This window comes from Cicer arietinum, chromosome 1, assembly GCF_000331145.2.
Source record: "Cicer arietinum cultivar CDC Frontier isolate Library 1 chromosome 1, Cicar.CDCFrontier_v2.0, whole genome shotgun sequence".
Classification (NCBI taxonomy): Eukaryota; Viridiplantae; Streptophyta; class Magnoliopsida; order Fabales; family Fabaceae; genus Cicer; species Cicer arietinum.
The window spans coordinates 50912404-50927157 of record NC_021160.2 but is presented as its reverse complement, the minus strand read 5'-3'; the positions used below and the strand labels follow the sequence as shown (position 1 = coordinate 50927157).

The following is a 14754-nucleotide window of genomic DNA, read 5'->3' as shown; positions in this document are numbered from 1 at the left end:
TATTTTAGCGCATTTTTCGTTATCTAATTTAATTTGTTTCATCTTGATGTAGATAACATTCGTATAATAATTGCCTTCATGATAAGCAAAACAAATTCATATCAAGTTTTTAATGACATTTTTTTTGTCTTTTATCAAGTAAGTTCAATGTAATTGCATGAATATTTGATATATTTAATGTGTATAAATTTCACCATTAGACTTTATTTGATAAAATAAAAAATAAAAAAATTATCGATAAACTTTATGGTAGATCATCTTCATCGATAGTCTATTATGAATATGTGTTCAAAAATTGTTGTTCATTATTTAAAAATATAAATAAATGACCTTTTCATCTTTATGATGAAAACGATTTAATCGATGAGTTTACTTTTAAATGATACATTATTTTTACTTCTACTTTATTCTATCAAATTGATATTATTGATCTTACTATTGTCTCAATTGTAAATATCAACAGAAGTCTTAAATAGCATAGTTGACAATGCATCAATCTATCCATCAATAATCAGAAAAACCTTCTCGTGCGAGATTTCCATCCCAACCACCAAGAAATCAAAAACTGTTGTTCATTAGCTAAAAACACATAAAAACAATTGTGCAAAGACTAACTGTGATAGAATTGGAATAATGATTTTTTTTTTTTTTTAAATATACATAGTCATTTAATTTTATATGCATATTGGGGGGTGGGGGGACACATAAAAACCCTCGTAAATTTTGAATGGGGTTTAAATATTTAAGTTAAAATATGTCGTTGATCTATGTAAAATTACTACGGTGTATTTCTTACACAAACCCTATTTTGAATATGCTTAACACTAAAGTTGTCAAATTGATATTATTCAAAAGTGTATTAAAAGGTTTAAGGCTAAAAATTCAGTTTGGAGGCAAAAACTCCAATTTACAACCTCAAATTAGAATGGATTTTGAAGACAAAATCAATTTTATCTTAATCTACTGAAACATGTCAAAACCAATTTTATCTTTTTAAAACTCACTTCATCAATTTTCAAAGAATATTGAGCCTGAAAATTGGAAAAAGTGGAGCATTTTGTAAAACAGAAACTTGATCGTTTAATAAAAACCGCAATTGTGCATCTTAATTAGAAGAGTACACGTTTAGTTCTGTCAATTTCATCTTGATATAGACGGCAAGCAAAATCTCGCTAGTGTTCACAACTCTCAATCTAAATTAACTAGCTCCTCTATACCAAAACAAATAGTTTTGATATAAACTCAAGAGACCTTACTTAAGACACAACAACAAAGTTCCTTAAGCCAAATGGCGTAGAAGAAAAAGTTGGGATAGTTGTCAAGGATTTCATCTAAAGAAATAATATCCTGCTACCTTTGAGGAGTACCAGAGAGAATGGGATCCTGGATTGCTGAACTACCCTTTCCCAATGCTGAAATACTAAGAGAACGTTTCCTCATTTTGGCCTTGCCAGATGGTGGCAGTCTCCTTTCAACATTTTCCATTAGCAAAGAGGAATATGAGCAGAAGGAATCTGGCACTGGCTCACTTCTAGTTCTAAGGAAGAGATCCAGGTTTTGACGATACTTATTTCCATGTGTTTTAGTTCCTACGTCCCCATGACCAATATCAACTTTACTCCCAAACTCTTCATCATCGTCTGACCAATATCCATTTTCAGGCGCATCTTGCATTGCCAAATCATCATATTCTTCATCAGACTTTGTTGATTCCTCATCAACTGAGCCAACCTATACAAAATGAAAAAGTATATATTAGAAATCGCTCAAACGTTAGTTCCATACCATAATAACTCAATTAAGCTATGGTATTTGAAAAATTTCATAAATATGCACAAGGCAACTGAGGCATTCACTATTTTAATAAGAAATTCAAAGCACCAAACGTCAATTTGTTGCCTTTGCGAGCATAGGCAATGCTGAAGGCAAACTAAATGGTTTAAGAATCTGCTTATGGGTAAATTTGATCAAATATACAGACATTTTAGATAGCTAAAAAATTTAGGCCAATGTATATGAACTTAACACTACCTCCTCATGAATATGTTTGTCACCATCGTCACTGAAATCATCATCACTGCCCACCTCTAATTGATCATCAATCTCTTCATCGCTACCATGCACTGAATGCTCCTCCTGAAGCTAAAAAATTATAGCAAAAAGGGGGAAATACCAAATGAGGGCATAAATTTTAATTGATATTTTCCCATTTGATACTAACAAGCTATTAATTTTCATGTTGAAAGGAAAGATCAACAAAATATTCCAATTTACCTCCTTTGAAGGTCCATCAGACATCCTTGGTGAACTACAGCAGGAGGATACGTATCTACTACCCGTGTCAGTCCCATCAGCTTTTGACTCATCAACACTTCCAGCACGGCTTGTTCCACCATCGCAGGGCCAAGCACTCATCCCATAAAAACCAAACTGAAGGTTTACAGGTTCTGCCTTACCGATCCGCAAGGGTCCATACATTGGACTTCCAATTTCATTCTCTTGTCCGTAACCCCATATAGGCTTCCCATTACAGTCTACTGAATTAACAGGCCAAGCCTTTGCGACGGACCCGTCAGTATTTACAAGAGCCATAAGATGCCTTGAAGAACCTTGTCGTTGGATCAATTGAAACATTCCTTTAGAGCTCACAGAATTGGCAGCACATTGATTTCTATATTCCTCATCAATAACAGTTACAATATTTCTAATAGGGTCATACAACTGTTCCCCAGCCTCACGCCTGCGTAGGCAGCTGAACACAGTAGCATGGATGGCTGCTACACTCTTGTCCACATTTGTATTGTTTATTTTTGGAACTAAATGTTTGTCAGCCCGCTTACAGAGGTAATCCTGGATTGTTCTTATGTTTCTGATGTACTTTACATATTTGTTTTTAGCTGGGTCCAATGTCATATACTTTGCACGTACGGCAAATCGTTCCAAGTGCTTGTCCTCATTTGTAATGTATATCATGAAGGGTATGATTGAAGGATGTTTCTTCATAAGCCCCATCTGCATGACATCAAGTTAGTGTTGTAATGTGAAGATGAAAATAACAAACATACACGTGAAACAAAGAAAGATTGAAGGACCCAAGAGAATAATACATACAACAAAGTTGAGACTCAAATGAACACCCTCAACAACAACAGACTCTTTTCGTTCTTCCCATGCAGTAATTAGCCTATCTAGACTGTCAATCACCATTTCACTCTGAGCCTTGAATCCCTCAACAGCCATTTGCTTTGCATTTAACAGTTCAGATGCACCACAGCCGCCCTCCAATGTCTGTATGTCTGATTTGCTAGAGTTGTGACCCTCAGTTACACCAGCCATCTTTTTTGCTTTCCTTTTTACCTTTGCTTCTGCAACAGCGACAGGATCTAAACACTCACCTGCATGGTAGGTAGAGGCCCATAACAAAGGGTTTTCCTTTTCATTAGCAAAGCTTCTCATCATGTGCCTAATAGAATCAGTTGATACCACTGTTGTGACTCCCAACCGACTTCCCTGAAGTGAAGATATACACAGAATTTAAGTTATTAAACTGTAAGATATAAATGGCACTACATTTCATTTTCATTATTAGGCACAGCAAATTATTTGTGTAGTTTTCTTTTGGATACGCCTCATTTATTTCAAAAAAACACTGGCCCTACATATTTGTTGTAGCAAAAAGACAACTGCTTCTATATGCAAATATACCAGCAATGCAGACAGTGTGGATTTGCCACAACCACTGGTGCCACACAACAGCACTGTCACAGATTCCTTCCGTTCTCGAATCCTGCCACCAAAGAAAATAGTCACGTATTCAAGATGAGAAATTATACTGTATTTTCAAAATGGTGACAAATTGTAGGTATAAACTTTAACTAAGTTGTAGTTAGTGAGCTTCAAATGTTATATGTTGTGCTCGTGTTGAAACTCAGTAATTTCACCCAGAAGGGAAAAATATTTTCAACAAAAACAACCACAAAGGAACATTTAGTCTATCAAGATTTTGTTGATAAATAGAACAGAACTAGAGGAAGAAAATATTTACAATAACAAACAGAAAAATAAAGTAAATTTTTTTATCAGTCAACTAGAATCAAATTGGCTTGCCTATGATTTGAAAATTTGAGAGATATATCATTCTCCTTTTTTCTGTTTCTTGTTAATCAATCCAATTCCACATAAAATGAAAAATCTATCATTTCGCCAATACAAAAAGTGGTGCAGCAATTCAGAGGTGTTTCGGAGATTCTCCGCCGTAGAATATTCATTCAGGGGCAAGACAACAAAATGAAGCAGCATATCTTGGTTTAGGATATGCTTTGATTTGAACAACTATTCTGTCTGCTCTTTCTATATTTTAAAAGCAACAAATTATATTAAAAAAAGATGTAAAGTTGTGCAAGCCAGACACAGAACTATAAATTAAACATCTCATAAAAAAAAAACTGTAAATTAAACATTAAAATATTTATTGCAACCACATCCAGGCACACACAACTATTTTATTACTGAGGGAACCAAAAAAGCTTTGTAACCCAAAAATTGAGCAAGTTTACATCTTAAAAAAGCATCATCACATATTCTGAAGTACCCATCGGCAATAGTATGAAATTTCAACTATTTCAAAAATCGCTTGGATGATTTCTCAAAACACTTTTACTTTGTAAAAATTACCAACTTTATATTAAAAAAATAAATATATCTTTTTTCTTCTACTTTTGCTTCCCAGAAGAAGCACCGATGTCTTCTCTTCAACAGCAGATTTTCTTCCTGTTTTATCATATATAAACATTTTAAACTCCGGGAAAACAAATCATATGAATTTGAAAGTGTGTATGAGTGTATACAAACAGCTAATCATAAAAAATTTCAGCCACATAAGAAAAATAAGGAAAACCTAATTTAGAGCAGAAGGCGGAACCACAATAAAAGAAATTTTATTTTTTCTTCTATTCAGGTTCTATCAAAATAGTTGCTATAAAAGATATAGATACCTGCAAGCTAGCATCAAGTCTGCTCTCTGGTTTGGGCCCACATACTTGTACTCGGCCAGAACATCACAGACAATATTTAAAAAAGTTTCTCTCTGAACAAATATGGTTGTACGCCTTTTGTACAACTCAAATGGCACACTCTTACTTCCATAACCTTTCCCTGAAAGTAAGTGGTTTCCCATATCTGTTTTACCCAGGCAGGCAGCAGCGTCGTGACAATCTTTTTTCACATTTCCTGTGGAAGCATCAAAACCTGATAAAACCATCCCTTCGGTCTTGAAAGCATCAGTGGAACTCCCACTCCTTGTAAGTTCAAAAACTCTTCGACTGATCTGATAAGAGGATAACATATTCAGAATAATTTCATTCAATGTCAGGAAAAAGTTGTGTTTACTTATTAGTAAGGAGAAAACTTTCAAGAGATAAACAAATTCCAAATAATTTTTAAGCAAAAAGGCCCAGAAAAAGCCATTTCTTAAAAATATGAGGACTGACATTCAATCAAGAGGCCATTAAGATATACAAGACGTCAATTAAATTGGTGGACAACATATGATGAGTAATAACCACTGATGTCAATGGCGGATGCGGGATTATTGCGAAAATTCTGCAATGTGGATATAGCGTTGTGGGCTTGAGGCCTATGGCGAAACATGGCAGATATAATCGATGTTGCGACCTATTATGGCTGGCACAGAATCCGCAATTTCATAACGTCATGGTGGCAATTTGACAACGCAAATAATGACTACTAAGTACTAACCATATTTTATACCAACAAAAAAATACTAATTATTCCATTGCATTATGTGCAATATAAATTTCCCTTATCAAGTCGTGTCACCCCTTAAATTGCTGAGCCATGCGTTACTGTAGAGGCCTTACATCGAAGATATGTCATGCAATAATTAAGGACCAAAATCAAGAGATGCCACAATTAATTGGATTGTATAATAGATTGTAGAGCCAACCCAATAGGGAAATGTACCCTTCATTCCCTCTTCAACAATAATGACCACCCAATCTTAAAAAGAATGCACACGCAAGAACAAGACAAGTTACATTTGGCTGGAATTGAACCCCAGGCTTGACTTAGCATGGTACCAAAGGTTGCGGCTCAAATTCCAAACATGAACAAAATATCCACTATGGTCAATTGGAGTTAACAAAACTGGAAAAATGGGGTCCAAATCCAAGCCATAGTAGTTACCGGATAGTGTAACTCAATTAATCTTTCACTCAAAAATAAATAAACAAATAACATCAAATAATGAAGAACAAAAATGAAGATCATATGCATGTTAAATAAACCCATCTATAGTTATATAAAGAACAAATAAGATATTTTTCTTGTCGTGTACATAAGCACAATATAATGAGACAATAATAGATAACAAAATATTTCACAACTTCACATGTCTACACTATTGATCAAACCGAACCAACGCAAAAAGCCTTCCTTCGAAAATAATCACAGTCCAAAACAATCAAAGTCAACCAAATCATACTTCAGAAAAAATGCGAAACCATAAAACCACAAATGCAAACAAATGAATCCAAAAACCTAAAAGATCAACAACATCAATCAACGAAACTTAAAAACACTCATTTTCACCAATCAAATCAGAATAATAATAATCAACAAACATTGTATTATTAAAACTAAATTATTATGAAATAGAAATTGAAGAAGAGAATATAAGAAAAGAAACCTTGAAAGCATGTCTAGCTTTACATCCCATAAGCTGAAGTGTACTCTGTAAAACAGGACGTGTATACCGAAACGACTCCTTCTCTTTTTCTTTCACCTTCTTCTCGCCTTCATCCACAACAACCATGTACAGTATTTTACCAACCTCAGAAGCAGCCATCCCTGTAACACGATCTAGATTAATCAATTAAAGAGGATCGATCATTAATGATACGCATTATTAGTTAATAAAGAGAAATTAAGAAGAATGAAAAACCTGAAAAGGAGAATGGAAAAGAGAAGAGAGGGTTAGAGAAAGAAAACACGGTAGGGTTTGTTGGAAGGGTAAGGAACCGCCATTCTGAAATGCGGTTTTCTTTTGAGACTGCTTCTTCTTGGCGTTACCGATCTCGTCATTTCTCTCTTTCTTCTTTATTTTCTTTTTACTCAACTTCTCTCTCTATGTCATGTTTCATTTCACGCATCTCTTTTTTTGTTTTTTTTCTTTCTCACCCCCTTCAATTTATATTATGAAACCCCCAGCAACCTCCTTAGTCTTCCACGTCTTTTTATAATATCATTATTTTTTCTTAGTGGTTTATATATTAATCATAAATATGTAATTTTTTGTGTTTTTATGTAATTAATAGTAAATATTTGTTTTATAATTTTTTATATTTATTATTGATAAATATTTATTATTGATAAATATTTATTTCGTGTTTTGTATAAATTTATGTCGAGTTATTTTTTATATTTATCATTTAAAAATATATGTTTCGATATTTTTAATAGTTTTTAAATTAAAAAAAAAAACAAATAAATTTTATCTCGTTATTTTCTATATCTAAAAACTAAATTATTATGAAATAGAAATTGAAGAAGAGAATATAAGAAAAGAAACCTTGAAAGCATGTCTAGCTTTACATCCCATAAGCTGAAGTGTACTCTGTAAAACAGGACGTGTATACCGAAACGACTCCTTCTCTTTTTCTTTCACCTTCTTCTCGCCTTCATCCACAACAACCATGTACAGTATTTTACCAACCTCAGAAGCAGCCATCCCTGTAACACGATCTAGATTAATCAATTAAAGAGGATCGATCATTAATGATACGCATTATTAGTTAATAAAGAGAAATTAAGAAGAATGAAAAACCTGAAAAGGAGAATGGAAAAGAGAAGAGAGGGTTAGAGAAAGAAAACACGGTAGGGTTTGTTGGAAGGGTAAGGAACCGCCATTCTGAAATGCGGTTTTCTTTTGAGACTGCTTCTTCTTGGCGTTACCGATCTCGTCATTTCTCTCTTTCTTCTTTATTTTCTTTTTACTCAACTTCTCTCTCTATGTCATGTTTCATTTCACGCATCTCTTTTTTTGTTTTTTTTCTTTCTCACCCCCTTCAATTTATATTATGAAACCCCCAGCAACCTCCTTAGTCTTCCACGTCTTTTTATAATATCATTATTTTTTCTTAGTGGTTTATATATTAATCATAAATATGTAATTTTTTGTGTTTTTATGTAATTAATAGTAAATATTTGTTTTATAATTTTTTATATTTATTATTGATAAATATTTATTATTGATAAATATTTATTATTGATAAATATTTATTATTGATAAATATTTATTATTGATAAATATTTATTATTGATAAATATTTATTATTGATAAATATTTATTATTGATAAATATTTATTATTGATAAATATTTATTATTGATAAATATTTATTATTGATAAATATTTATTATTGATAAATATTTATTATTGATAAATATTTATTTCGTGTTTTGTATAAATTTATGTCGAGTTATTTTTTATATTTATCATTTAAAAATATATGTTTCGATATTTTTAATAGTTTTTAAATTAAAAAAAAAAACAAATAAATTTTATCTCGTTATTTTCTATATCTATTAATTATAAATATTTGACACGTACGATTCTTAGTTTCTACTTTAATGATTTTATTAAAAATTTAATGTCAAATTCCATTTATTTAAGTGGACAATGTTGTAATTTTAATAGTATATTATTTTCTTTTATTGATAGTAGATTTGAACTAAAAAAATTACCCTATATATTACAACTGAATCCTTAAATAAAACAAAAAGATCAAATTTTAAGTGGACAATATTATAATTTTGATAGTATCTAATTTTTTTATATTGATGGTAGATACAGTGTTTGAAATTATATATTTAGTATTTTTATGCATAAATTCAACTACAAATGGAATGAATGTGATGATCTATGGTCGAACATTAATGAAGTAACTATTGATTTGAGTTAAATTTTGTTAAACCATCCAAACACATAGTTTGTAAAATATAAATCCAAAAGTAATGTTATTTAGTACGAAAGATTTAAAATAAAATAATGCACAAATATAAGGGGATTTACTAATTAGCAATTGGATGACATTGCATAGTTATAAGTTAGATATTGTCAAATGTTATTTTTCTCTTTCTTACAAACAACAATCTAACATTTCAAAAAATCTAATTCCCATTGATTTGTCATCCTAGGCATGCTAGGTTGGTTTAGATGATGGACTTTTTTTCATTAATGATACAAAATGTAAAGAAGATGTTGATTAAACTTTTCTGAGTTGATATTTTGAAGGAGTACAAATTTATTTTATTTTTGTCAATAATTAAATTGATTCTCGTATTTTTTTTTATAAACTAAAATAAATTTGTACTTTAAATATAATTATAGACTTTAAATATAGAGAAATAAAAAACTTAAATTCAGTTTCATTACAACTGCCAAATCAACTGTAGCTACAAGACATTTACTTTATTTAGATGAATTTGGATGTCAATATTTGAATCAACACCAAGTCAACATCAAGGAGTGGGTGGCAGATCCTGTGCCCTGTCTGTCAATCATGCCGACGTCAATTTTTAAATAGATTTTTAGTTTTTTTTCTTTAATGTCTCAATTTTTTTTTTTTAAGTTATGCACAAAAATAATAGTGATTAGACTTTATTATTTTATTATTGAGTTTTAAATTATTAAGATTCTTTAGTTTTAAAAATAAAATAATTAAAATAAAAAAATTATTACTCTTTTTAAAATAAAATAATTTTAAAAAATTAATATATTTAATTTAAATTTTTTATTAAATATATGAACTTTTAATATTATTTTTGTATCTCCATTTTAGAGTAAGTCAGTATCTAATGTCTAAAATATATAAAAATAGGAAGTGATCTCAAAAATATATAAAGTTCATTTATTTAATTCTTAAATTATATGAAAAATCATTATTTTAGTCTCTTTAAGGACTAATTTAATTTTCAAATTAGTGTTCAATAAAATAATATTTTTTGAATAATTATTTATTATATGATGGTATTATTAATAAAATATTTTTGCTTATTTTTTCAATTGATTAGACATACCAAAGTAATTTTTCTAATACTCGAGATTGGAAAAAATAAACATATGTGTTGTTTTTACTCAAAAATTAACATTGTATATTAGACACCATATAAAATATATCTTGAATTAGTGATGGTTTATTCTCTTCATGGCCCAAAAAAAATATATTAATAAAATAATTAAAATTATATATTTATATATGTCTTATATGTCTGAATTTGTGTCTAAAAATCATTCTTTAAAATAAAATAGATTTGATAAATATAAAAGAGATATATCTTTATCATTTGTAGAAAAACGTCTATATCTTTATTATTAACAAAAAAAAAATATAACAAATACATAAAATGAATAAAGATTGGTCTCTAAAGAATATTTATATGCAGAACTAAAAAATTAAAGGAAGATATATATGCTTTCTATATCCTTTTTTTGTTTGAATTATGCGCCAAAAAAAAATCCATCTAGGTTAACACAACCCTTCTCTAATAAATACAATACATATGCCACAACATTAAAATCTTGTTTGAGAACAATGCAATTTTTTTTAATGTTTTCAATATAATATATATAAGAAAATAATTTATTTTTTTGATATTTGTTGAGTTATGCAGATAACATATTAGCAGATAGAAAACCAAAAAATAAAAGGAAAAAGATAGCATCTGATGTTTATTATTTTACTGATTTGGATAATACAAATTGAGTACGTGATAAACAAAAAAAATTATTTGGTACTCATCATAAATGACTCACGCAGAGTGAGACATTCACACCCAAGATTGAAATCATTTGGTGCTTACCATCTACCAACATTGAAACAATGCAATGAGCATGTCTAAAAATCAATTGAATTTGACGTTCACCAAATGTCAATAAATGTGAAGCATAAAAATACAATTTTGGACAAGTCTTTCAACATCTAGCACATGATATCAAGGCATCATCTATCCAATTGAATACATCATAGGATAATATCTAGATGGAAATACATCATTTGTTGCTTCTATCAGTTTCAACAAAGTCTTAAGACACAAAACAAAATTATACTAAAATTTAGCTAAAACATAAAAGAAGGTAAGAAGATTCGACCTTTCATACAAGATAACTTATAAAATAACCATCAATTTTATGATATACAATAATGCAATACAATATACTAACTATATATCATTTCAATGAGCGTATAACCTGTAAAATCATATCACCAAAAAAATTATAATTAATTGTGGTTTGATTTATGATAAATAACAATTATGGATATTTAGAATAAACACAATATCCAACAATAGATTCAATCATGGTTTAATAGATAAAATAGAGAAGAAATACAGCAATTAATAACGAACCTGTAGTAAACAACTGTGTTTTAAAAAAGTAATTTAAAATTTTCAAGAAGTTAATATACAAGTTCTATATTTAATTATTTAATATATTTCCTAAGAAGACTTAATAGCGGATCCAAATTATTAATTACACAAATTCGCGTTCATAAGATCAATTATTGTTATGTAACCGTTTAATTGAGATCTAATCTATACATTATAATAAAGCAAACATGATAAACTGGCAAGTTTGACACGTGTCAACAAACTAGAGTTTTAAGAAAATATCAAGTTTCTATTAATAGAAATAATACGTGATTATGGCCAATTAAAAAATAAAAGGAATGAATTAAAAATAAAAAGTTTTTTTTGTAAAAAAAGCATAAAACATCTGTTACATCACGATCTTTGTCCACGAGAATTTAATGGTCAATTAAAAAATTAAAAATAAAATACAATACACCACAACTTGACTTTTCTATGCGTCATGAGAAGTTAATAGCCAATTAAAAAATAAGAAAAATAAATTAAAAATAAAATATTTTTTTTTTAAGAAAAAAATAAAACTTCCATTACATGAGAAATGCAGAAGTGAATGACCAATTAAAAAATAAGAAAATAAATTAAAAATAAAATCTAATGCACGACCTGACATTTCACATTTTACGGTTGAGAATTGAGTGGCCAATTGAAAGGTAATTATGTTTAAAACACTACTTTAGCAACCGCCAATTCAAATCTATCTATACAATCTAATAAACCAAAGATGATAATTTGGAAAGTTTGACACGTGTCAGCTAAACAGAGGGTTAGGAAGATATCAAGTTTGAAATAATATTTTTTTGGAATAAAATTAAATTTATGTTACACGACTTTGTACATGCGTCAGTTGAAAAGTTAGTGGCCAATTAAAAAATAAAAGAATTAATTAAAAATAAAATACACTACACCACTACTTACGTTTCACCGTTGAGAATTTAGTGGTCAGTTAGAAAAGAAAAAGAATAACAGCAAAATACGTTAAATTACACCCACCACGACGTGACACTTTTTGGAATTGTTTTTTAAACACTATTTTAGCAACCACAGTTTTAAATTAATTTATTTTATTTTAAGAATTCTTTTAATTCCCTGGTACTTTCTTTCTTAATTCCTGTGCTCCGTAAACCGTCTCTCTTCAATACTCTCTCATTTCTTGTGTCTCCGTTATAAATATCATTCATATTATCTCGATATATACAATTCCTTTTTTAAATTTTCTTTACCAAAATTTTCTTATTCATCTTTATCCAATGTCAATGTCTGAAAACAAAAATCTCCGTTGCTTCAATTTCTTCATCAAAGTTTGTTACTTCAATTTCTCCAATAAATGAGTCATGAAATTTGGTTGTTAGAGTTGTGCGAATGCGATTTATGTCTTGACCTCCTCAATGTCAAACAAAACTTTTATGCAACGGAAATAGTACTGACATTCGCAAGCTTTTCACACGAATTACTTAAATGGTAAATTTTGTTCAATAAAAAGATTACTATTTTGTTATGTATATATCTATTTTGTATTGTTTATGTTTCTTAATTTTGTCTCAAAAAATTGTAAATTTGTATATGTATATTTCTATCCTCTTATATAAGATTTGTCTTAATAATTCCGATTTTAAATTCAATAACTCTGATTTTAAATTCTCTCACAAATAGTTGCTGCCTGTGCTAATAATTTTGACTTTAGGTTGTCTAATAATAGTGTTGGCACACAGATATATTAAATAAATAATAATAATTTATTTAAGTAAATATAAAATTTATTTAGACTTCTTAACATGAATTCAATTAAATTTCCAGAATATTGAAGAGAAAAATAATAATTTATTTAAGAAAATATAAAATTTATGTATGAATTAAAAAAACAATTCATTTTATCGATTCATTCTGTGAGTAGTACTAAAATGAAATATATTTTGCCACTTGATACAACAAAATTTATATTAATTCTTAAATGTCATGTATTTCATATAAATAACATATTTTGAATAATAAAAATAAAAATTCATTATTAGGTTACTTACTCATCTTTACATTTACTAATTTACTTATTTTATATATGTCCATGTCTATTATTTAAAAAAAAATTATTTCATCTAATCTAATTATTTAATTTTTTTTTAATAATTATTGTTTTTATTTGTTTAAAATTAAAAGTATTGCTTTATAATAAGTTTTTTGGAAAGAAAAAAGATTATGTGTAGAATTCAAAAATAAGGCATCATCATTTGAGTAAGATTAAAGAGTGGTGTTAGAATCATACTTTTTATCAATAACATTGAGCCTATAAGAAAGTAGTTTTTAAGTTAAGTTAAAATTAGATTTTTTTTAATTTTTTTTTTGTAAATTATTTTTTTTAAGTCAACTTATTTTTTTAATGTCAATAAAATTTATGAAATTTGATATATATATATATATATATATATATATATATAATATAACCATTTATTTATTAAAATCATTGTTTCCGTGCGGCTGCACGGGTTACAAACTAGTGATCTATATTTCAATTTCGGTAATTTTAGTCGGCCAATCCAATTTTTTTGGTTAGCGCTCAACATAAATACAACTATTGAGCAAATCAAATAAAATAAAATTCATTTATATACATATAACGATCCCTAAAACTCTAACCCTCTTTATCTCTCTCTCTCAACCACCTACTCGATTCCATCACTGAGCTTCCACCCGAGTTTGAAGTGATTCAATGGGTGATCCACAAAAGCATAGAATCCTGATGGTTTCAGATTTTTTCTATCCCAACTTTGGTGGTGTGGAAAACCACATTTATTATCTCTCACAATGTTTGCTCAACTTAGGTCACAAGGTCACCTATTAATTACTAGTATATGTATTTTTGACATTTATTTTCCCTTTTCTAAACATATAATTCTAACAATGGTAATAGCTAACTAACTTATTAGCCTTTTTTGATTTATTAGGGGTTTGGAAGATCTTATTTAGATTTATATTTTGGCATGAAAATTTGTCTATGTATTTGGAAGAGCTTGTTAGAATAGCTTATGGCATGTTCTTAAGTTATTTTCTAATTTATTTTCATAAGCCCTTCTAGATAGCTTATTTGTCACTAACCATTTTTAGCTTACATGGAGTTTGCCTTCATTTCGCTTTTGATGGTAGAAACAATTATACACGAGCTCTTGTATGATAGTAAACGGTCATTCATTAAGCACTTAATTAACCTGGATATCCAAACGCCCTCATAGTTGTCCTGATAATTTTGTGTTATAGATGGGAATGAGAGGTTTATATAGTAAATGCACAATATAAGAGCAATTTAATTTATTTCCCT

The 14754-nt window shown here is 29.0% G+C and overlaps 2 protein-coding genes across 5 annotated transcripts in view; one reads left to right on the top strand and one right to left on the bottom strand.

Moving 5' to 3' along the window:
• Nucleotides 1-1055: 1055 nt before the first annotated feature.
• LOC101503321 (P-loop NTPase domain-containing protein LPA1 homolog 1-like) lies at nt 1056-7194 on the bottom strand. 3 transcript variants are annotated; one of them, XM_004487025.3, is made up of 8 exons: nt 6962-7194; nt 6707-6867; nt 4995-5326; nt 3706-3787; nt 3112-3510; nt 2275-3012; nt 2032-2136; nt 1056-1731 (listed from the first exon to the last, which is right to left on the bottom strand). In XM_004487025.3, exons 2-8 carry the CDS (start codon nt 6863-6865, stop codon nt 1351-1353), a joined length of 2196 nt encoding a protein of 731 aa, XP_004487082.1. In that variant the 5' UTR covers nt 6866-6867; nt 6962-7194; the 3' UTR covers nt 1056-1350. The 3 variants fall into 3 exon arrangements, with proteins under 3 accessions (XP_004487082.1, XP_004487080.1, XP_004487078.1); XM_004487023.3 differs by having other exon boundaries at nt 2032-2142; nt 6707-6879; nt 6962-7193; XM_004487021.3 differs by having other exon boundaries at nt 2032-2142; nt 6962-7193.
• A 6837-nt stretch (nt 7195-14031) lies between these two features.
• Nucleotides 14032-14754, top strand: part of LOC101504536 (phosphatidylinositol N-acetylglucosaminyltransferase subunit A) — a 4663-nt gene continuing 3940 nt past the window's right edge. For both annotated transcript variants that reach the window (XM_004487026.4, XM_004487027.4), the window contains exon 1: nt 14032-14268. In XM_004487026.4, coding sequence (XP_004487083.1) covers nt 14149-14268 — 120 coding nt within the window. In that variant the 5' untranslated portion in view covers nt 14032-14148. The remainder of the gene's footprint in view (nt 14269-14754) is intronic.

Bases quoted from the DNA above. Each gene is read 5' to 3' on its own strand.
- LOC101503321 (XM_004487023.3), bottom strand. From the start codon at position 6,865: ATGGCTGCTTCTGAGGTTGGTAAAATACTGTACATGGTTGTTGTGGAT. The intron at 5,327-6,706 runs GTTTCTTTTCTT...TCCTCTTATCAG, and splicing joins AAGCTAGACATGCTTTCAAG to ATCAGTCGAAGAGTTTTTGA. The intron at 3,511-3,705 runs GTATATTTGCAT...TCTTCACTTCAG, and splicing joins CCACACTGTCTGCATTGCTG to GGAAGTCGGTTGGGAGTCAC.